The following is a 22,347-nucleotide window of genomic DNA, read 5'->3' as shown; positions in this document are numbered from 1 at the left end:
TTTCATCTTCACCAGGACATCATCTTACCTGTCTTTTGCCCCAAGCCGAATAGCAGGGAACGACAGTTACACACCCTTTCTCTCCATAGATGTCTAGAGATCTACCCACAAAAAAGCCTTTTTGAGAAGACCGTCTAATCACTTTATGTCCTTTGCCAGGGCTAGGAAAGGTTTGGCTGTTTCTAGGAATTATGTAGCCCAGCAGCTGGTGCTGGCTATACAGTATCTGACAAATGTGAATACACTCCTCACATTTTTGTTATATCTTTTCATGTGACAACACTGGAGAAATGTACATGTAATATATAATGTAGTGTGTACAGCCTGTGTAAATTTGCTGTCCCCCAAAATATAACTCCACTGACAGCCATTAATGTCTAAACCTTGGCAACAAAAGTGAGTACAAATGCCTTAACCCAGCTTGGGCATGGAGATCACCAGAGCTTTATAGGTTGTCACTGAAGTCCTCTTCCACTCCTCCATGACGACATCACAGAGTTGGTGGATGTTAAGAGACCTTGTGCTCCCACACCTTCCGTTTGAGGATGCTCCACAGATGCTCTATAGGGTTTAGGTCTGGAGACATGCTTGGCCAGTCCATCACCTTTACTGCTTCTTTAGCAAGGCAGTGGTCCTCTTGGAGGTGTCTTTGGGGTCGTTATGTTGGAATAACTAGTCTCCGACAGGAGGGGATCATGCTCTTATTCAGTATGTCACAGTACATGCTGGCATTTATGGTTCCCACAATGAACTGTAGCTCCCCAGTGCCGGCAGCACTCATGAAGGCCCAGACCATGACACTCCCACCACCATGCTTCACCAGGCAAGACACACTTGTCTTTCTACTCCTCACCTGGTTGACGCCACACGCTTGACACCATCCGAACCAAATAAGTTTATCTTGGTCTCATCGGACCATAGGACACGGTTCCAGTAATCCATGTGCCAAGTCTGCTTGTCCGTAGCAAACTGTTTGCAGGCTACATTGTAGCAAAGCGGCATTTCTTCAGTGTTTTCACATGAATATATAATGAAATGTTTACAAAAATGTGACGGGGTACTGACTTTTGTGACATACCGTATCTGAAACCTACAAGGCTGTTGGAAAAGAACCTCCCCAGGGACTTAAGCTCACTCCAATAGAGCAGTCTTCACATCTTGGGCAGAGACAGCATGGGTTATTTTTATAGAAGTCTGTTTGAAAGAGCATGCACACTTTCGTCAAGCACTACGAGCTAGATGCCTTTTTTCAAAGATTCCAAGTTTTGGCAGACGCATGCTGCAAGCTGTGGTTTCTGTAGCTTTTTTTACATCTAGTAGCTGCTACCAGGAATGACATAGACAGAGTAAATTCTTACCTGAGAATTTAATTTTCCTTGTCATTTCCTGGTACCATTTTTAAATAAAAAAGACAGCTACCAGGTGAATTCTACCAGGTAAGAATTTGTGGGAGTTGGCAGGAGATTTGCTGTTTCAACTCACCGTTCTCATTATGCAGGGCTGTCCTTGGCAGATAGATTCTGCAAGAAAGGCTGCATCGTCCCCAGAGGCCATATAAAGGCAAGTTCACCTACCACCCGTAAGTGACACACAAACACATACTTACCCTGACAGACACACAATCTCTTACTTTGTTGGTATGAATGTGTCTTCAGAGAAGTTTGCACCACCACACTACTACGTTACATGACCCTGCCTGAACCAGTGGGTCAACTCAAGGACTACGATCACTCACCCTTGCCATCAGGCTAACCTGAGTTGAAAATACTTTTCTGCTAAAAATTTAGTTAAAAACAAAAAAAAGGAGTTGAGTGTAAGGCAGAGGTAGACACAAAAACATGACTGTATCAAAAGATCCCTCTGGTGAACACAGGTTTCATCGTCCTGTTACCTTCAAAGTAACACATGTATAACGCACTGAGTTTGTGATAGTTGTCCTTTAATAAAAAAGTACAGAAGCCAAATGCCATATCCACTGCCTGATGCCCTGAACGTGTTGCTTTTTTCTCTTAAATAAATGAAATAAAATGTGTATTTCAGCTGTACCCTTGACACATAGTGGCCTTAAGAAGGTTCCACCTCTATGCTCCATCTTCTCTTAACTTTGAGGGACTTACCACATCTTCATAAAGGTGAGAAAAAACTCTGGTTTAAACATATACCGTACAAATAAAAGGATGAAGATCGGTGAAGCATGTGCGCTCAAGGTAAAACCATATCTATTTATTGTGTGTGCATTCTGAATGGAAAAGCATCAAATTAAACACTGACTGTGATAAATTCAGTCTTACAATCTCCAGTAATAATGTCCTTATATTGCAGATGTATTGTTAAAAATGGAAACAAAAACTGTAATAAGTGAATCATTTAATAGGGAGCATTTCTGCTTAACTTTTATTGAAGAATGCAGAAGGTTTCTGTAGAAATCAAAAATGAGAATGAAGGTATGGCCAAAATCTATCAAATTCGTGAAAATCTGCAGTCTTTAAATAGTTATAGTTATAAGAATGACCAATATATATTCTTTGTTACAACGCCCTCACTCTACAAGTAAAAAAAAAAAAAAAAAAAAACCAAAGACGAACAAAAAGAAAAAAATATTCGGTAAACATTCTTTCTTAAGGTACGTTCCCTTATTTCAGTGATTTCTCCATTTCTTGTTTACATTTTGTTTAACATACCAAATCAGTGGTTCTCACATTTGAAAAAAAAAATAAAAGCACAAAAAAATTTTACACTCTTGTACAGGTAAAAGTTCTCAAATTAAACTGTATATTAAGGGCATAGTATAGTTTTAGCTTCATTAACTATTACATAATTAGCTTCTTACATACAAATATGGACATATTTGGCTGTGCTTCAAAGCCTGTTTCTAAAAGTCCATGCCGTTGCAGCTCAGAATTTGAAGTCACTGGGGGGAATCTTTACTGCTGCTAGGTTTGACCTGTTCGTGCAATGTAGTCTCTTCACAGCTTGCTGTGGCAAGGCATTTTTCTGTAGAGTCATCAGCATCTGGGTCCAAGCCTTCAGGGCACTGAAGCTTTAAGAGTTCTTCTCGGAGCTGAGCCGTATGTCGCTGCACACAAAGCAGAAGAAACAGTATGGTCAGCATGTCATTGTAATAAACTGCTCTCTCCTGAGCCCCAAATCTCTACATCATTTGGAATTCACAGTAAAACCAAAATCCATTCTCTACAGTGACCAAAAAGTCTCTGGAGACTCAGCGTGACAATAGGTTGTAATGACGATGACACAGGAGGAAAGCAATTTCCCTAAATCTTAACCACCTCCAAACGCAACACTGCTTACTGCAAAGGAAAACTATTATAAGGGTCTTATTATGGGTTGTGTAACATTCTTACAACTTCTAGCGCCAATAATTACAGATTTTATACTTGGTTATGTCAATTAAATTCTGTGCAGATCAACTTGGATGTTCTCTACCCTACCTCTGGAGCTCTGATTGCTATAACAAATTCCTCTGGAGAAAAACTACTTCCTTTTGGGCGTGAAAAGATTGAGATGGCTGTAACTGGTGAAAAATTGATCTTCCGTGTATTATAATAATGAAATTATTTGAAATAATTGTAGCACTATGTATTGAAATCCATAAAACACACAGAAAAACACCTTTTTGCACAAATTATGTAAGGCTGTTAATTCCAGAGAATTTTTTTTTTTTTAAAGGTTCTGGATTAGTATCTAATTAAATGAAAGACTCCTTAGTACATCTAAAAACACAAGAGTTCTAGCAGAGGTACTTGAATGGGTTGTTGCTCATTCAAAAAAGATAAAATATTGCAGTATACACCAATTTCATCACATTTATGGTAAAGATTCGCATATACCTTCAAAGCTGCTGCATGGTGAGACATGGTTCTGCCAACACGTTTGTCACTACTAAATTGCTGGATGTCCACTATCCAGTCTTCACACTGAGCCATGATCTCAGCCCGTTTCAAGTAAAAATGTTTGTGAATCACCTACAAAGAAGAGAAGCACCAGTTAAAGTTATTCCTATACATGATTCAATCTAAATGCTGGATGGATATTTGTCAAACCACAAAAAAGAGGCAGACAGGTTGGTGACCTAGAAACTAAACGTTTCAGTGAGTTTGTGTTATTTTACTTACTCTGAAGTTTAATTCCACTAAAACGACTGCTAATGTTTATAGTACTTTTTTGTAAATTGCTGCTTTTCAATGTGAAGAACAAGGAGAAGATTGTAATGTAAGCGTTGTAATGTCTCCAGTCTTTGTGTACATTACATTTGTTGAAGAAAAAAAAAAACAGCTTTTTTTTGGGCAAAATCAAGGATTGTTAATGAATAGTTTTAGGCATGCCTATGATATTGGGACCCATTACGCTTCATTTGGCTTAACACAAGCGGAGTATTCCAGCAAATAATATTAACATGATTTATTTCTGGATCACATCATACATCATGCTGGGGTTTCAAACAAAGCTAAATCACAGTTCATTTTATGACCGGTACTATAAGAGAATACATCAACTGTTAGAACACCATTTGCAATACAATACGGCTGTAAAGCAGGTCGTCCTGATCTGAAGGTATAGTTTGGACAAAACACTGGCCTTCCATGGCATGCCCCATCAGTTAGATACTATACCCAAGAAACGCTTTGGCCAAGCCAATTAGAAGCAGCCATTTGACAAAGAGCATGGGCAAATAAACGTTGGACTATATTCCACCTGTCCATTAGGCTGGCAAGGGCCCATATACAATGATGATGATCCTGCAACGGACATCCTCATGGTCTACATATCAGAAATGATTGTTATACATAACTGTTGAACTATTTTGCACTAAGTATTATGTTAGCAATAAGTCACACCATTTCTCCATTACAAGGAATTATGCAAGAGAGTAATAACGAGTTCAGTCAGAATGACTTCAATTAACCAACCATCATGTATATCTACAGATAATAAATCGGCCTCATTCCTTTGACAAGCAATAGGAATGGAAAGTTAACCATTGTTTTCCCACCAGTTGCAGACTTGTGTTACATGCATAATACTGTTTTTAAACGGTATAGCAATAATTCCTATTTCAATTTCCTCGGTTGAGTTCTCTTGGAAGTGGGGAAGACGTATCAATTACTCCGCTGGAAGGAACCTTCGATTCTGCCACACGCACACACCTTTACACTCAATTAGACGTGGGAAATTGCCCAGGAAAATTTATTGCGAGTGTCACGCTAATGTAGGGGGCAGCATAATTAGGGACACTTACTATGGGAAGAGCGCATAAATAAAAACATGGAAGCGTTATCTCAAACAGAATCGAGATACAAAAGTACAAACACAGCAGCTACCATGAGGAAAGGAGACAATTTGTTTGCGCCTGACACAGCCAATAAATTGCACGGTATTCCCGCCATATTTGCAAAGTGAATGGAATCTGACATATCACATCATGTAGCTGCTAACATGCATCGAGCGTGTAACAGAAGAAAAACTTATTTTAAAAGCTCATTTCTGGGTTTAACTCAGAACGGGTTTAACTTTAACATCAACTGTAACTTAAATGTTGTACCAAGTTAAATAATGGTTAATATAATAGCAAATTGTGCGCCTGGATATGGACTACAAGCACTAAAGAATATATTTAACTAGGGCAAAAGATGATCCATAGAGTTAAAATCCCTTGTGGATTTTCTCCAATATGCTACCACTCGACAATTTTTATATAAAGTCTTCCCTGATTGAATACCCCTCTCTATATACAAAATACAGCCGTATACCGTGACAATTATTTGGTACCTTTGAAAAATAATAATAAAAAAGCCGTCTTTTAGTTTTAATACTATGAATTTTCTCAAAAGCCGGGGAATTTATTCGTAAAATAAAATGGTTACCCAACGCTCACGGTATATTTCCTTTGGGAAACACAGTGTAATTTAATGTCGGGACTCCCGAAACCTATGGTTTTATGCTCTGCAAAATGTATTCCCATCAAATTCAGTTCACAGAGGCAGGCAGCTGGAGAGACAAGCACTTTGTAAAAGTCATTATCTGCTCACGCTGAGCAATTGCCTCTCCACCAGGCTAAATCCATCTGGATTTATCTCATTCCTCCACCTTTCCACGGGAAAGGGTGGGTGTCAGCCACACTTGTACGTCTTATTAAGATGATAAACCGTGCAGATGGCAACTAAAAGTGACGGGAGACATAGGAATGGTTCAAGGCATGCCTTTGGAATCGATCTGGCATACTCTCAAACTCATTATACATGCAGAAATGATGCGAGGCACCTACTTTCTGTGCTAGGAGGCTATTCTGGTGAGTCTGCGATGCCTCCAACGCTGCTGGGTATTCTGGTTCATTGTTTATTCTAAAAACTTGTGTGTATGTAAAATACTACCAGCAGTATGGCATCTCCTTCATATTTCATAACAGTACTGAACAAGCAAGTTAAACTGGCTCTGGTACTTTAAAGCCAAAAGGATGATAAACCACAAGCGTGAGGCAGCACTTCTACCTTTAAAGAGTTAATCCAAAAAAAGCTGGTATATATAGCCTGGGCTATAAAAAATACTAGCTATGGAAACAACGATATTTAAAACCACAAAATGTATTACTTTTTTCCATTGGGCTATTGCAGCCCCTATGTTGCTTTACTTGCAGTTTACACATACAACTTGAATGTAGACAAAACATAAGTCTACAAACATTCATAGTAGTAATATGGGCAACAGAGCTGTAGTAGCTCCCCAAACATCAAAGTCCATTATTCCTATAGGAATGCAATGTGATAGCAAATTCAAGTTGGTGTTTCTGTAAGACTGGATCCAGTACCACTGTTCTTGATCAGAAAGGATCTATTTAACAGTGAGCTACAAGGCTGCCCATCAAAAAATGGTTTACAAATCAAATCGACTGCACAGGTTGATAAAAATGATAGCTCTGCATTACCACAACAATAAAATAACTAGCGATGAAGAAAAGGGAACATGTGAAAAAAAAAATATACAAAACGTACCTCCTTAAAACATGGTGATGGGTTCCTAATTTGTTCAAGCATGGCCCATTTGACGGAGGCTTGTCGGATATTGCCATCATATTCTCTGGAGCTCTGGGTTCCACTTGGGGTGCCTCTTGACCTCTCATATCCAGGCTCGTTGAAATAAGGTTCAGACACAAGGATAAGGGACTGGACAGACACCAACACCTGCAACATAAAAAAAGATGAAATATAGATACAATAATCAAATGATTGTTTCAAAGTAAAGGAGAACATTACTATTATGCAGGAACCTAAATGTCTCCACATAATAAGGATAGGCTTTTTTCCCAGAAAAAATGCTAGGTTGCCAGAGCTTCTGATGATTTATAGTTGGCAGCTAAAACGTGTGCTACTGTGTGTTGATGTGTATGCATCCAACAATGAACGGCCCCCTTAAGTCTACACAGATTTGTCCAGCTCCACGGAAGGCAACGTTAAGCTAAGCACCTCGGACATTGTAACCACCTCTTTAGCTTGATGATGTACAGAAATTTTAGAATTTATAAAACCAGCACTTCAGCTAGGCACAGAAACATTCGGGGCCAAAATAATAATAATATTGGGAGCAAATTTTGAAACAGAAAAACATGTGGGATTCTCTCATTAAAGGGGAGAGCAGACAGGAAAATTGTGGGTTTAACTTGACTTCACTATTCATCATGAAGGTCCAACCTCAATGAGCTTCTGCTGCAGGAAGGGCCTGGATGACTCTATATAATGCATACTTAAACAGGAGGATTCCTTCAGTCTCCTCACCTATTGAACTATACATTATGCAAGGGCCAGCTAGGGCCTTCTTGCAGGAGAAACCCAGTACAATTGGCCTTTTGTAATGAAATAAACTCTCCCTTTAGTGAATAAATGCCTCGGAATGGTTTCCATGGTGATGTTCTTCTTAAATATCACCCACAGCACTTAGTGCTAAGTGAACTAGCTAAACATCCACGCTATTGGTCTAATTGTTCAATGTCGTTGCTCATTGCTTTATAGCCAAAAAAAAAACCAGAAGACAGCATTAGGCAGAAGGCAAAGAATTAACCACTAACAGCTTATTACCCATCACTAGTGCCCAATAAAATGACCGCTATCTGCGAGACTTTCTGCTTAATAACAGTCATTCATGTAACGTTAGAAATTAGACAACGCTGACAAGGGTAAGACGGAGTGGTAATCTCTTACACGCTGAAAACAAAATTACTCGCATCCATCACAGGAACGCTCTATGGGTGCGCGGCCGCGCTTGACTTTACGCTGTGCTGGATGCGCTCTTACTCAGACTACACTTGGTCAGCTACAGCGTTTCACTTCATTGCAGCTGTCAGCAAATTTTTTCTCTATTCTGCGATGCAGAGTCAGAAATGCCCGAATTGACTACAGAGGCTGGCATTCGGGGAGCCATAGAATAAACACACGGGTTTAACGAACGCTTTCAAAGTCATGGCTCAGCAGCTGGATACGCGGCCAGAGTACGTTTTCCCAGGACGCACAGAAATGAATACAAGGCAGATCTAAGGATCGGAGCAGAGGATTTCTGGGTATTCAGCAGGAATTATGATGTACACACTAAAAGTACAATTCAATCGAGCAGACAGAAATTCAAGCCAACGCCATGGCTTTGGCATTGCACCTTATAGCTGAAAGTAAAAACGACTTATGTGTACTATTTTTTTTAGATATAATTTAGCTGTTATACTCAAATAATAGTGGAAAGCTACCGTATGTCCCACTGTGACAGCAGAGAAGGCATAATACGCAGAGCGCTGCTTTACACGTGAAATTGAAGAAATGGCTGATGTGGGAACTCATGTCAAGGGTGCATTGAATCTTTCTGGGCAACGTCTGGATGTCCACAGAGGTCAGAGTAGCAGGGCAGACATCCAACCAAAGCACAGCAAAGTAAAAAAGAAGAATCATCAATCTGACCATATGAACCAGTATTTGACTCAAAATCATGTACCTGCAGAAAACTTGATGTTTGAGGATTCCATTTTTCTTCTGGTCGCCCATGCCAAGTATTCAATATACTTAAACAAACCTACAAAACACAAGAGTGCCATCAGAGCAGTGACACAATACAATAACAGAAGTGTATTTAGCGGAAGTGTGAGACTTGATTTTGTTGCTTATAACCAAGTAACAATTTCTGTAATTTGCAGTATTTTAGAATAATCTTTAAAAAAAAAAACACCCCAAAACAGAAACAAAAAACTCAGAAAGGTTTCTGTGATGTAGTTATGCAAGTAAAATTTTAGTAGAAAATTCTAATATAATACTGGGAGCTAAATTACTGCTAACTTTACTGTCTAATTTTAACTTTTTTTTTTTTAACTATACATTACCGTTCATCAGCTTCTTATGGATGTCCCCGATTGCTACTTTGAGTGGTTTGTTGATTCGTTATAAAAAAACTACACTCAACACTTTTATTAGGTATGGGAAGGGGGCATCTGTTTTGCTCAAGATCCCCTAAAAACCTAAGGCCTACCCTGTAACATACGCAAACATCTTTCATACTTCAAAGTCTCACGAGCCAAAGCCCTGCGTTAGTCAAACAGAAGGTAAACATGAAATCTCTAAAAACACACACTTTTAATGATCTACTCTATTAAAGTGTATAATCAATCACTTATTGGGCCTTTTAAACATAACCTAGTTCAGGCACACAGCGGAAAGAGAAAAAAAAACCAAAACCTGAAATGCTAAGATGAAGGCTCAGCAATAAAAAAATAACATAAGGGAAGCAGGTCATGTAACATACGCCAGTTCTACATTTAATTGGTTAGTTAAATGCCTAAAGCCTTGCTGAGATGAGGCACTTTGCATGAATAAGGAATTCCCAGTAGCCTGCTGGAGTGCAGCTGGGGCATTATGAACGAAGGCAGAACAATGCAAGCAAAAGAGTTAATGCAGAAAGCGCCGATTCAGCAATCAGGCTGCAGGTGCTATAATTGGATAGAACAATTTTGTTAAACCAGGGAAAAGACACCAGAAACACAATTGCACTTCATTAAGGAAGCCGTTTGGATAAATGGAGGAAGCGCTTCGGCTAGAGACTGTCTTGTTATAAAAAGACGGCATCACTTTTTCCAGAGGCTTCAGTGTGATGACCCCTAATGAAAGCAGTCAAACCTTCCCAATACTTTTATTAAGGAATAATACGGATCCTACGTCTACCACCTGAATCGACCGTCCAGTGGTATAAAACCGTGTGCCAAGTCTGGGAACGGGATGTAAATGCTTTTTGTATAGTTTCATGTTTCCAGTTATGTCACTTTTTTTACATTGAGAATGATATTCTTTACTGAACAATAGGTTATCGTTTGACAATGAGTGTTGTTCATCATATAAGTTACCTTTCCATCATTGTAAAGATTTGGATTGAAGCGAACACTGTGGCCACCGGTTGTCTCCAGATTCACAAGTGGAGGAGAATTGGGATAATCTTGTGGGAAGTATACATCAAATTCAAAGCAGCCATTGGCGTACGGTGTGTCTGCCGGACCAGTTATCAAAACCTGAAATTACAACAAATATTAATTGGGCTGCGTTCTGAGGTGCCAAAAACGTCAACCTTACCCAAACCAACACAATAGCAGTAAGATGATTCTATGGTAGGAAGTTCTAGAACATTTATTGATTTATACAGAACCATCATACTCGGCAGCATTGTAAAGAGTAAAGAGGACATATTTACTATATCACACAACAGGACCCTATTCACCAATGTGTCTTTCCTTGTCAGTCCGAGTTTTATCATAACGTTTGAATGTATATATGGTAAGAAGCGATGTGTACATTGGCGCTATATAAATAGAAGCGATCAATGATAAGTGTTAAATGTTTGTTATGGATTTAACCTTGAGAAGAACAAAAATAAATGAACTCTAATTGCCCCTTGGTTGATCATTTTATTTCATGATGATGCTTCTGGGGCAAAAATATAAGCCTGCTAACATTATATTGAGAATCATAAATCTTTATGGGATTACCTTCATGATATCCAGTCTCTCCTCATCACAACGAACAAAGACACTGGACGAAGAAGAAAGTGGAAGTGAAGTGGAGAGTGTCACGGCTTCTTGGGCAAGGCGACGGGCTCTGGCGGCGCTATTTGCATCACTTGCATTTTTCACCTGAGACATGTAGTGGTAATTAACCTTAAAAACCAACTTCCCATCATCGTCTTCGGAAACCATCTCAAAAGTATCTAGAATGGGAACATTTTATTGGTGAGTTGATTGGACAAAAAGCATACAAGATTTTTCCTCCCAATGGTGCATTTTGTAAATCTATTTTCCGGATATCCTTAAGAATCTTTGTGAATCAATGAGTAGCTGGCCTGCTGACAGATTGCCCATGCCTTACGTGGGGACATCCTTAAAGGCTTCTATGCTAGGGTTCCCTGAGGGCAGGTGCTGAGAACAGCTGGTTCAAGAGAATTTTGCTCTCTACAAATAGTTTTTGCAGTAGTTGCTAGATGGTAAGGCTATTGCCAGCAATGTTACGATTGGGCCAGGCTGAAAAGGCAGAAGTAAATGGATTGAGACAATAAAGAGAGCTGAAGCTGTTGATGTACATTTTGAAAGGTGTCCTCTGTGGGATGCATCATCAAAATAAAAACAGCAATTTTTTATGACAATTATCCTACCATCTTCAGGAAGTCAATGTGACTGGGCCAGGCTAGCTGGCTCATGTGTCATATGAAGTTTAGCCGGGTCACGGAGCACTTTTGTGTCCGGTTCTGTATACTGTGACCCGGTAATATATTATATTGTGTTTATTGTGTAACCGGCCCAGAGACTGATGTGGATTCAGCCCCAGCCTTCAAAGAGACAATCCTATAATATGGCTGGGGCTCTTAATCAGCCAACACAGCCCTGTCTGCCCAGACGGCACCCGCACTACAGGGGGGATAACACAGGTGGGGGAACCCATTGTATTCTGTAATCCCCTCACCTGATACATCCCCTGTATACTGATGGGATTTGTGATGGGATGTGGCTGATGGGATTGGGGGTTGGGGGTTGGGTTCGGTACACATTGCATTGAGATTGTATATAAGTTCTGTGTGTTTGTAATAAAGAGAGTTCTTCTTGGTTTACTACGAATGGTGGTCTGGATGATCCGTGGATAGCTGAGTGCTATCCGTATGAGGGACTGACTGGTGATTCCTCAGCCCTCAAACAGGGGTACCCAGCCTTGGGTACGGTGACCCTGTAACATTGGTTGGCAGCGGTGGGAAGAATCCCACGACTTGGGTGAAATCCAAACCACCAACTGGGATTGCAGACGAGAGACACCAAGAGAGCTCCTGGAGGTTTGTAGCAAAGGAAAGGCTACTCTGATTGCGGACTGCAGAGAGATGGACCGGCACCAGGATGCCCCAGAGGAGAGCCTCGGACTGAGTGCTCTACAAAAGAACATTCTATGGCACCTATCCCTGTACCCAGGAGGGGCTACATCGGAGCAAGTGACGGCGGTGATTAAAATGTGTCACCGGGAACTGAGCCAGAGTGGGTCTTTATCTCCCAGACTAGGGGAACAGACCCCCAAAATATCGTACCAGGATATCCAACCCTTCCGAGAACCCGAGGATGAGACAGACCGGGTTACAGCCGAGGTGTGTGAGCTGGAACACCAGCAATGGCAGTTAGAGTCTGCGCCTGCAGACTGGAGGGATGATTTCTCCCATCCCCACTTTGAAAAGTACTGGGCACAGTACTGGACAATGTGGGATCTACGAGTTCCACTCCTGGGGGAGAACCCGTTGCCGGAGTGGGAAGACGAATTGAGGGGTCTCATATATGCAGAGCTCGACCTCCAGAGCCGCTACCAGGGATTCTCCCAGCAGTTAGCAGGTGAAGACCACAGCGACCCTCTGATGCTGTATTGCCCCGTCGACCCAGGACTGATATATGATGCCTTCCAATTTGACTCGTCCTTCGGAAGCCCCTGCCAGTACCGCAGGGATACAATCTGGGACAACCGTGCAGAAGTCCTGGTTTATGCTATTCCCCCCGAGCTGGAGGCTGTTATGGATTGCCTGGTCCAAGAGGAATGGCAGCTCGAGGGGGACTATAAAGAATTGCTGCGGAGAGTGGAGCTCCAGGAGTTACAAGGAGACTGGGAGCATGGTACTACAACTTGCGGGAGCGGGACCGAGGTCCTCTTCACCTACTCCTCGGCCCCTGCCCTGGCGAGAAGAACCGAGTTCCTCGCCAGCAAGAAGAAGCGGAGGAGGAAACCAAAAGCTCCGACCCAAGTCCTCACCAACAACCCTGGCTGCTCTACCCCGGCAGAAGAGATGACTGTCCCCACCGCCCGAGTAAGTGGCACAATCCCCCTCACCAAACCCTTATCTATGCTCGTAGAAGCCAGTGCCCCAGACTGTCCCCCTGATTTCCCGAGTGTCCTGGGAGAAGTCCGGGTCACTGCCCCAGAGGTTCCCTATGAAGTCCCCGGTGACCCGGTAGAGGCACCGTTCCCCGACCTAGTGAGGACGCCAGAGGGGCTGCCGAGTTCCCTGGGTCCTCTCAGTAGCCTGGCGCAGGCCCTGGTTCCTATCCCTGTGTTCTCCGAAGTGATCCCTGGTTCCCCAAGTGTCCTCCTAGAAGCCCAGGTCACTGTCCCAGAGTGTTCCTCTGACTCTCCCCGTGCCCAGGCAGAGGCATCTGTCCCAGAGAGGAAGATCGAGGGTCTGCTTAACCCTCCCGGTGGTCCAGTATTGGCACCTGTCCCTGCCCCGGAGTATTCCCCTGGGTCCCCTGAGTACCCCGCAGAGCTGCTTAGCTCGCCCAATAACCCTGTAAGGGCACCTGTTCCTGTCCCAGAGTGTCCCCTAGGTCACTCCAGTGTCCCGGTAGAGGCCTCGCTTACTACCTCTACGTGTTTCCCTGGTTCCCCGAGTGCCCCCGGCCCGATCAGCAGGGTTTTCCTTCCATGCAACCACCCTGGCCTGGCAGCTGCCCCAGACTCAGTTCCCAAGACTAGGGAGCAAGAGTCTCCACGTGCCCCTGTTACCCCGGTGAGGGGGATAGCCATGTGCCCCCGGCTGAGCTGAGACCGTCCTCCAATTCAAAGAGGACTACTGACTATCCTTTTGGGCAACCAGGGCCCTGGCCCACCTTCTCTGGATGCTTCTGACAAAGGGCGCCATGAACTAAGGCCTGCACCTGTGAACTTTGTCCACTCGGACAGCCTGCAGCAGACCCGTGTGGATCTGCCTGGTCTGCCGGACCGTTGGTCAAGGGGGAGATCTGTGACAGGGCCAGGCTAGCTGGCTCATGTGTCATATGAAGTTTAGCCGGGTCACGGAGCACTTTTGTGTCCGGTTCTGTATACTGTGACCCGGTAATATATTATATTGTGTTTATTGTGTAACCGGCCCAGAGACTGATGTGGATTCAGCCCCAGCCTTCAAAGAGACAATCCTATAATATGGCTGGGGCTCTTAATCAGCCAACACAGCCCTGTCTGCCCAGACGGCACCCGCACTACAGGGGGGATAACACAGGTGGGGGAACCCATTGTATTCTGTAATCCCCTCACCTGATACATCCCCTGTATACTGATGGGATTTGTGATGGGATGTGGCTGATGGGATTAGGGGTTGGGTTCGGTACACATTGCAATGAGATTGTATATAAATTCTGTGTGTTTGTAATAAAGAGAGTTCTTCTTGGTTTACTACGAATGGTGGTCTGGATGATCCGTGGATAGCTGAGTGCTATCCGTATGAGGGACTGACTGGTGATTCCTCAGCCCTCAAACAGGGGTACCCAGCCTTGGGTACGGTGACCCTGTAACAGTCAAAGGCTAAGGAATCAGTTAATTGTACTTTAGAGCAGGGCTCGACAAATTCTGGGATCCTGGTCACGGTGGCGACTGGAAATCACTTCCTGGTGCCCAGTATATGAGACCCAGCGGTGGTTGAGAGGCACCTCGCATGCATAGGGAGAGGAGGCAGCGCCTGTGTGCGATCACGTGTGTCTATATAACCAGAGTCAGTATGTGTGTGTTAGTGTGTGTGTGTTAGTGCGTGCGTGTGTGTGTGTTAGTGCGTGCGTGTGTGTGTGTTAGTGCGTGCGTGTGTGTGTGTTAGTGCGTGCGTGTGTGTGTGTTAGTGCGTGCGTGTGTGTGTTAGTGCGTGCGTGTGTTAGTGCGTGCGTGTGTGTGTGCGTGTTAGTGCGTGCGTGTTAGTGCGTGCGTGTTAGTGCGTGCGTGTTAGTGCGTGCGTGTTAGTGCGTGCGTGTTAGTGCGTGCGTGCGTGTTAGTTAGTGCGTGCGTGTTAGTTAGTGCGTGCGTGTTAGTTAGTGCGTGCGTGTTAGTTAGTGCGTGCGTGTTAGTTAGTGCGTGCGTGTTAGTTAGTGCGTGCGTGTTAGTTAGTGCGTGCGTGTTAGTTAGTGCGTGCGTGTTAGTTAGTGCGTGCGTGTTAGTTAGTGCGTGCGCGTTAGCGCGTGCGTGTGCTCGTGCGTGTGCATAAGGTGAGGTACAGGTTTATTTAGCAATTTAATATTTATCAATTAAATACATGAAAATAAAAACAGGATCACAAAATAAAAAATGGCTACTATATTTGTTTGCTGGCTCCTGGAACCAAACCAAATCTGTCAACCCCTATAGTTTATGATTACAAATATCTTTGTAATATTCATCTTTCTTTATAGCGCTGCCTAATATTTGATGTAAGGACTCAACAGTGGTACTGTAAGAAAAGTTTTGCTACTGGACAAATCATCACCCCACACATTATAACAAAAGGCACATTGTACTCTGCCCCACTATAAACACGACTTTAGACTGTACATTAATTTTATCATCGCGACAGCTAGGATAGAGTGAAAGAGTGTAGTCTAAGAATATGGCCATTCCTGCAGAAGAAGGGCATGACTACTACAAGTATCATAACATGCACATACAACATTAGCGGGAATATGACATAGCCTATAGAATTGAACTGCAGATTATTATTATTTATTGTCTTATATAGCGCCATCAAATTCTGTAGCCCTGTACAATGGGTAGACAGGACATAAGTAGCATGGAATATAACAAATTGACTTACAGAGACAACAGGTGAGGAGGGCCCTGCTCAAAGGAGCTTACAGTCTAGAGGGAGTTGGGTTGTTTTACACAATAGGTAAAAGTGCCGTTGTTAGGGATAGACCAGCCACACTAGTAAAATTATTGCCGGAAAGGTGAGCTAAAGGAATATGGGAGGTTGTTAATGAGCTATGTTGTAAGCGTCCTTAAAGAAGTGGGTCTTGATAATGTATACTGCTATCCGATATATAAAATTAGCTCAGAGCTGACCTTGTTCTAGAATGCTGTGGAGGCAAGATTCAGCTGTCACTTCAGCCTGAAGGAAAACATACTAGGCATGTGTAATGCCATATCCTCAGCGTGGCTTCATTTCACACTTCATTCCAATGCATCTAATTCCGAATTAAACAAACGGCCTCGGCCCACTTGCGCTAATCAGATGTTAGCAAAGGGAGTAGACGCAGGAAAAAATATGTCTTGCTGTACATTTAACATGTATAATTAAATGAGAAAATCACTCAACGAGGATACACAAACTAACCACACGAAAATCTAACCTGAAGTGACACGGCCATAGGGAAGCAGACAGGAGGCCGTGCTTCTTCATAGTGGGCCGCAGATGTATGTGTTACAATGGTTTTGTATAGGCTATTGCAAAGAGGAAATACATTATGGTGATATGTATTTAATTTATATTAGAGAGGTAAAGAAATAGAGCAGACACGGGTACTAAACGACGTTGGCAGTGCTCGGCTTTGAAGGTACAGGTTATATACCATGTAGAACGGCCAGTGGACACGTAAGGGCTTTCCATACATACTAACAGGGAAGCAAGCAAAAAGCATGAAAAGGGTATCTTTAAAAGAGGAATTCACATTAAATGAATCCAAAAAGGGACTCCTGTAACAGACATGGCTAGAAGGGAAAGCATGGATTGGCAAGATTAAGAAAACGGTAACAAATAAGGCTTCCGGCACACTTCCCTGTTTCAGACGCAAAAATGCGTGCCTATAATTACACATAACGGGACGAAACAAGTTTGTTGCTTTTAACGGGCTGTTAACACAGTGTTGCTGAATTCTGTCGTGCCGAATATCTATGCAGACAGTTTATTAAAGAATTATCACAATTGATATTCAGCACCATTAATCTTTCTCACATGTACTGCTTCTGGTAGGATCAATCGGCTGACATATATTCTTAAATGCGAAAGTATTTACAGGGAAATGCGCTTTTGGTACCTAGCACATTATAATCGTGATACCAGGGTATCTTTATTGGTATGCAAGCTGTTGGAAAAGCTCCTGAAAAGGATTCCCTGAAGGATGCCCAGAACGTGCTATTAGCCGATTAGGTAAAAATCCAGAAGACTTCAAGCCTATTACACCTGGGCTATGGGCATCCTGGCAGCCGCGCATAGTTAATATATTAAACAGTAAAAGAACAATAATCTTACCAAATTGAAGCTTTTTCATGATCGCAACATACTTCTCCTCTAGCGACCGCAAAACAGAGAAAGGTTTAGACTTCACAGATGATTTTCTGGAGAACTCGGCCAGTTTCTTTTCTGTAGGTAAGAAAAATATATATATTTTAGTGTAAAATATTGCAATCCTATCAAATGTGTTCTTGTATTCAACATAGCTTTTTTTTTTTTTTTTTAAACACAAAAATCCTTTAGCTATGTAAGGCAGAATCGTTTATAGGGAAATCAAACCACTCGATGGCCGTCATGTTGCAGCACTTATATTGTTCATTTCTAGATTTATGTATACCATAGAAATCCAGAACTTGACAGCGATAACCATTCGGCCCATCTAGTCTCTGTGGCACTTTAAATTTGTAGGTGATCTATTGTGCTAATGCATGAGGGGATTCTGCAGAATCCCACCATACGCATTTGCCCCGTTCCACACACCCCAGCTAAATGCCCTGCAGGAGATGTGTTTTTGCTTTACACATGATACTCACCTCCGGTTAGCTCCAGGGCTGCATGCTAGGGTTTTAAGACTACGGTGCATATTTGTGGAAAGTGCTGCCATTTATTTCAATGGGATTACTTTCCTGCCACTGATTGACTGCTTCAAGCAGCCAATGAGCGGCAACCACAGTCAGAGGAAGAGGATGGCGGCCCCTTCTGTGTCAGGTAAGAGCTTTACATTTTATTTCGGAAGAATGCATATTAATCTGAGTACGTATGCATAGTTCTTTGGAGAGCCATTAGACTGTGCCTGTAACGCTCTAGGAAGGCTTGCATACAAAGGTAACATATGGTAACAAAGGTAACATTTGGTCTGGTAAGTCTAAGCCTAAGTCCAGGAACATATTGGGCCAAAAACACAAGGCACAGAAAGCAGGATCAATTCATGATTGTCCATCATCAACTCAACAAAGGGTCTGCATGTAAAATCAACAAAGGTAGCACTGAAACAACCTTGCCATGGAGTACATAATACCAAGTGGCAAAATTTATGTTTGGGCAGTGGCTTAAAATCAAATCAAAGTAGCACAAGGGACAATTTCCAACTCCTCTTCCCTGGTAAACTTCTTCTAGTATGTTAGATAAGCAACACAGAATCAATTAACTAGAATTTTATCTTCACTCTTGAAACATTGGAATTATTTCTAAATGGTCTGTATACAGTATGCATGTTTAAAATCCCGGTACGTCACTGGTTTGGTTTATCACCTTGGTTAGCTTGAAGGAGGCTGGTGGTGGCGGCAAAAACTATTTCTGCTGTTCTCTGGATGTCTGGCACCAGCAGTGTGAGGCCTTCTGGCTCGGCATCTGACACATCTGGTTTCACTCCTGCTTTGGCCTTATCTTTCTTGGACCTGTATTTGTTTGGAAAGAGAATAAAACAAAAGATGACATCCTGAAGAAAAAGAACATTATTTTTCTTGGAACACACAGTTGGTAGAACTTCATAAATGACAAACTAGTTTTATTTTCCATTAAAAAAAAACCTTAATAAAGCACGTGTATATTTTGAACACTTTTTTGGTCTATGCATTTTATTTCATTGTCTTTCAACAACAGCTTCAGAAACTCTCATTACAGCAGCATTTAGCAGCTATTTTGATTTCTCTTACTGCCCAATAAGTGATGCATGAGGTCTGAGGGATTGGATTCCAACAGGTTAGCTTACAGTTAAGTCCCTAAACTTTTTGTAATGTATACTGTAGCTCATTTTGTATGGAATCCAAACAAGTGTGTCCATTTTTTTTATTTTTTTTTTTAACTATTGGAGTAAAAAAAAAAAAAAAAAAAAAAAAGATTTACTCCCCGCCCTCGGCTGTGTGCACTGGAAGCAGGAAGTGTACTTAAGTAGCAGACAATAGCAAACATTTCATTGGCTGCTGCTGTCACCGGCTGTTTTTTGTACTTACAGTTTATCAATTTGCAGTATAAAGAGGAACCTAAAGACAAGTATAGAAAGTGTATTACAAGTGAAGGAAGTGGGGTAGGATCTGCACAGGTTTTTAATGTTTTTGTCCTCAAGAGGAATATATTTGCAACAGGGGTATTTGAATATACATATACACATAAATCGCAGAGATGGGTGTTGCGGATATTAAAGGACGCAAATAGTCATGGGTGCTGCTGCCACGGACTTTAATAAGAACGCTACAGCGCATGTGCTTTCAGGAGAGAACTCAATGCTTACAATTTGAAGGTCAAAATACTGAATTAAAATTCAGATAAACACAAAACTCCCTTTTAATGTGTTACCTCAGGCCTAATACTGAAGTAGAACTAATGTACTCTTGGAAATCAAGTCGGGGGAGCATTGCACATTTAACAAACATACCATACAAACGGTAAGGAGACTCGATATCAACGATTTTCTCCTCTACCGGGTTCAGTCCATTGGTACAAATGGCACCATGGAAATGACCAATTTCACATAAAAGAAGCAGTCATTTGAAACAAGTGACATGATTTCTATTTCAATTGTCTACAGTAAAAGACTTGCTCTCTACGATGTTTCCCGACGTTGGCTGTTCCAATGTGAGTTACACATCTGGAGTGATTTAAATAAAATGAAATATGAAAATTTCAAACTTTCAGAAATGCAGAGTTACCATATATTTGGAGGCGGTAAATCTTTTGTGTATACTAGGAAATCAGAAATCACATCAAAATCAACTTCTGCTATAAAAGTTGAAAATAAATCAACCTTGCTGTATTATTAAGCGATAAACCCAAAGGGGGAGAGGGGACTGGCAAGTGTACTATTCTGTCAACTCAGCAACAGTAAATTTATATTTTGTGTTCTTACTTTTTAAATCAGATTTTTACTTCATCTTGTAACATCAGCATATCTCGGAGCACATCCATGTGAGGACAAAAAAAAAAATAATCTGTCAAAATGCTTTGTAGTGAAGTCTCAAGTCTAAGGGAACCGTGACCATCAAAGCTTTTAGCATAACTAGAGTTATTGAAACTACCTATAGCTTGTGCTCTTGTATCTACCGGTGTAACTTTGGCAACATCAACTTCGATATTTCACCCACAGTGAGATTGGTGGAAGAGTCAACATTATGTCATCAAGTCAGTTCCTCGACAACCCCCTCCTCACAAAGGCTGCTTGATTCAACAATCAGTAACTTACCAATAGAGCAGAGATACTACAGCTTAATGGGGAGAAAAAAATCATGCAGACACTGAGTAAAACCAAAAAAACCCCAGCTTTGTGAATATTAGAAAGGGTACTTTAATTTTTTGGTTTTAATAAAACCACATTAACCCAACCCAAGTCCACAGACACAGCGCTGCCTTCACCATGTCATGCGACATCACACTCTTCTAGACTGCGAAGGGCACTACTCCTGCAGCATGGTGTGTACACAAGACCATTTATGACTCATATTTATTGTTCTTCCAGACATTTGGCCCTTGATTAGGAGGGGAAAAAAGCTAACTATATTAACAACTTCTCTGCCAGAAAAGCTGCTTAGCTTGCCACTGGTTATAATAGAAAATGGGTAATACTAATAAATAATAAAAAAAGAGCATTGCACAAGGCTGTACATAGGAGCAATTCTGCAAGAATGATTCACCGACCAACAACCAATAGATTTTGGGATAACAGTATACATGTTAATGGGTTAATATTAAGCATTCTACTCACACAGCACTTTCGAATAAATTAAAAAAGAAAAACCCAAAAACAAATACGCTCCACATATTTCTATACCAACAAGCACCTTTTTTTTTTTTTACAAGCCCTTTTGTTTGAGAAGCACATAGCTGGTACAGCAGAAAGTAGCTTACATCTGTCTCTTGAGATCAGAAGAGAATTGCATTTAGCCTTGGGATTTCAACCTCCCTCCCATTCCGATATCAACTTTTGTTTAGATCACCAAAAAACAAACGTATCTCTCGTGGACGACACCCCCCCCCTCACATAAGCCGGCAATGATCATTTTCAGCAATGCAGAAAATTAATCATGGTCAGACCTCTGCAAAACGGCCTTTGTTGTATCTGTCTCCTCCAGTGCAATGTTATAACAACCGTTCTCCTATTTGTTTTCAGCATCTCCTTTTCTAAAGCATTTAAGTTAATGCAAGTCTTTACATTGCAGAGTGTGCGCACACGCTTTCATTTCTACACTATGTCTATTTCTACCAGACATAAGCAAATATTGTGAAAAAGATGGGGAGAAGGTTAGGAAGTACATGTAGTTGCCCAGGTTGTCTATTTTTGACCATGATCCAAACCTGCATGAAGCTGAATAAGCAGCATACCTCCCAAGTGTCCAGTTTCACACAGGACAGTGTGTGTATTCTCGGGCAATATGTTGCTTCCCGTTGAGCTTCCACATTTCCACCTTTTGCAGGCAGTGAATTATGGACTGGCTGAGATCAGAGGATCACCCAGTGGCCCGAGAGCAGTAGAATCAACCAGGCTCCCAACATAAATGCCTTGCAAATTGAGTTCCAGGGCATGGAATCACACATTTCTACTTTATTTGATCACAAAATGTAGGTAAGACTTGGCTCTGATCATGCTTTTAGCCCAGCATCTTTGGGGGTATGGAACGGTCACACACACTGCTTTGTCTAGTCCTTAACACTGGCACTGATAGGTAGAAACCTGGATATTCAAGATAACCATATACTCCAATGTATGTTTAAATAGAGAAGGGTTTTATAAACTACCTGTTCCAGCTCGAGTCCATTGTTGTAAGGGAAGCTATTCTGAACTGTGCTCACTGGGGGCACGCACAATATATGGCATTTACAAGCACATATATTTTATTTTTATTT

At 41.8% G+C, this 22,347-nt stretch overlaps 1 protein-coding gene across 1 annotated transcript in view; it reads right to left on the bottom strand.

Annotated features, from left to right (window-relative positions):
* Window positions 1–2,908: 2,908 nt before the first annotated feature.
* LOC149289949 (dual E2 ubiquitin-conjugating enzyme/E3 ubiquitin-protein ligase BIRC6-like) overlaps window positions 2,909–22,347 on the bottom strand; it is a 130,276-nt gene continuing 110,837 nt past the window's right edge. Inside the window, exons 67-74 of the mRNA XM_089490159.1 lie at window positions 18,763–18,908; window positions 17,530–17,640; window positions 11,021–11,238; window positions 10,385–10,546; window positions 8,989–9,066; window positions 7,008–7,196; window positions 3,849–3,983; window positions 2,909–3,076 (exon numbers count right to left, since the gene is read on the bottom strand). Of these exons, the coding sequence (XP_089346285.1) occupies window positions 2,909–3,076; window positions 3,849–3,983; window positions 7,008–7,196; window positions 8,989–9,066; window positions 10,385–10,546; window positions 11,021–11,238; window positions 17,530–17,640; window positions 18,763–18,908 (1,207 nt within the window). The remainder of the gene's footprint in view (window positions 3,077–3,848; window positions 3,984–7,007; window positions 7,197–8,988; window positions 9,067–10,384; window positions 10,547–11,020; window positions 11,239–17,529; window positions 17,641–18,762; window positions 18,909–22,347) is intronic.

This window comes from Sceloporus occidentalis, unplaced genomic scaffold (assembly GCF_023333645.1).
Source record: "Sceloporus occidentalis isolate IW3139 unplaced genomic scaffold, rSceOcc1.0.p SCAF_42, whole genome shotgun sequence".
Lineage (NCBI taxonomy): Eukaryota > Metazoa > Chordata > Lepidosauria > Squamata > Phrynosomatidae > Sceloporus > Sceloporus occidentalis.
Note: the sequence above shows the minus strand (reverse complement) of the source record. Positions and strands in the feature narration are given on the sequence as shown.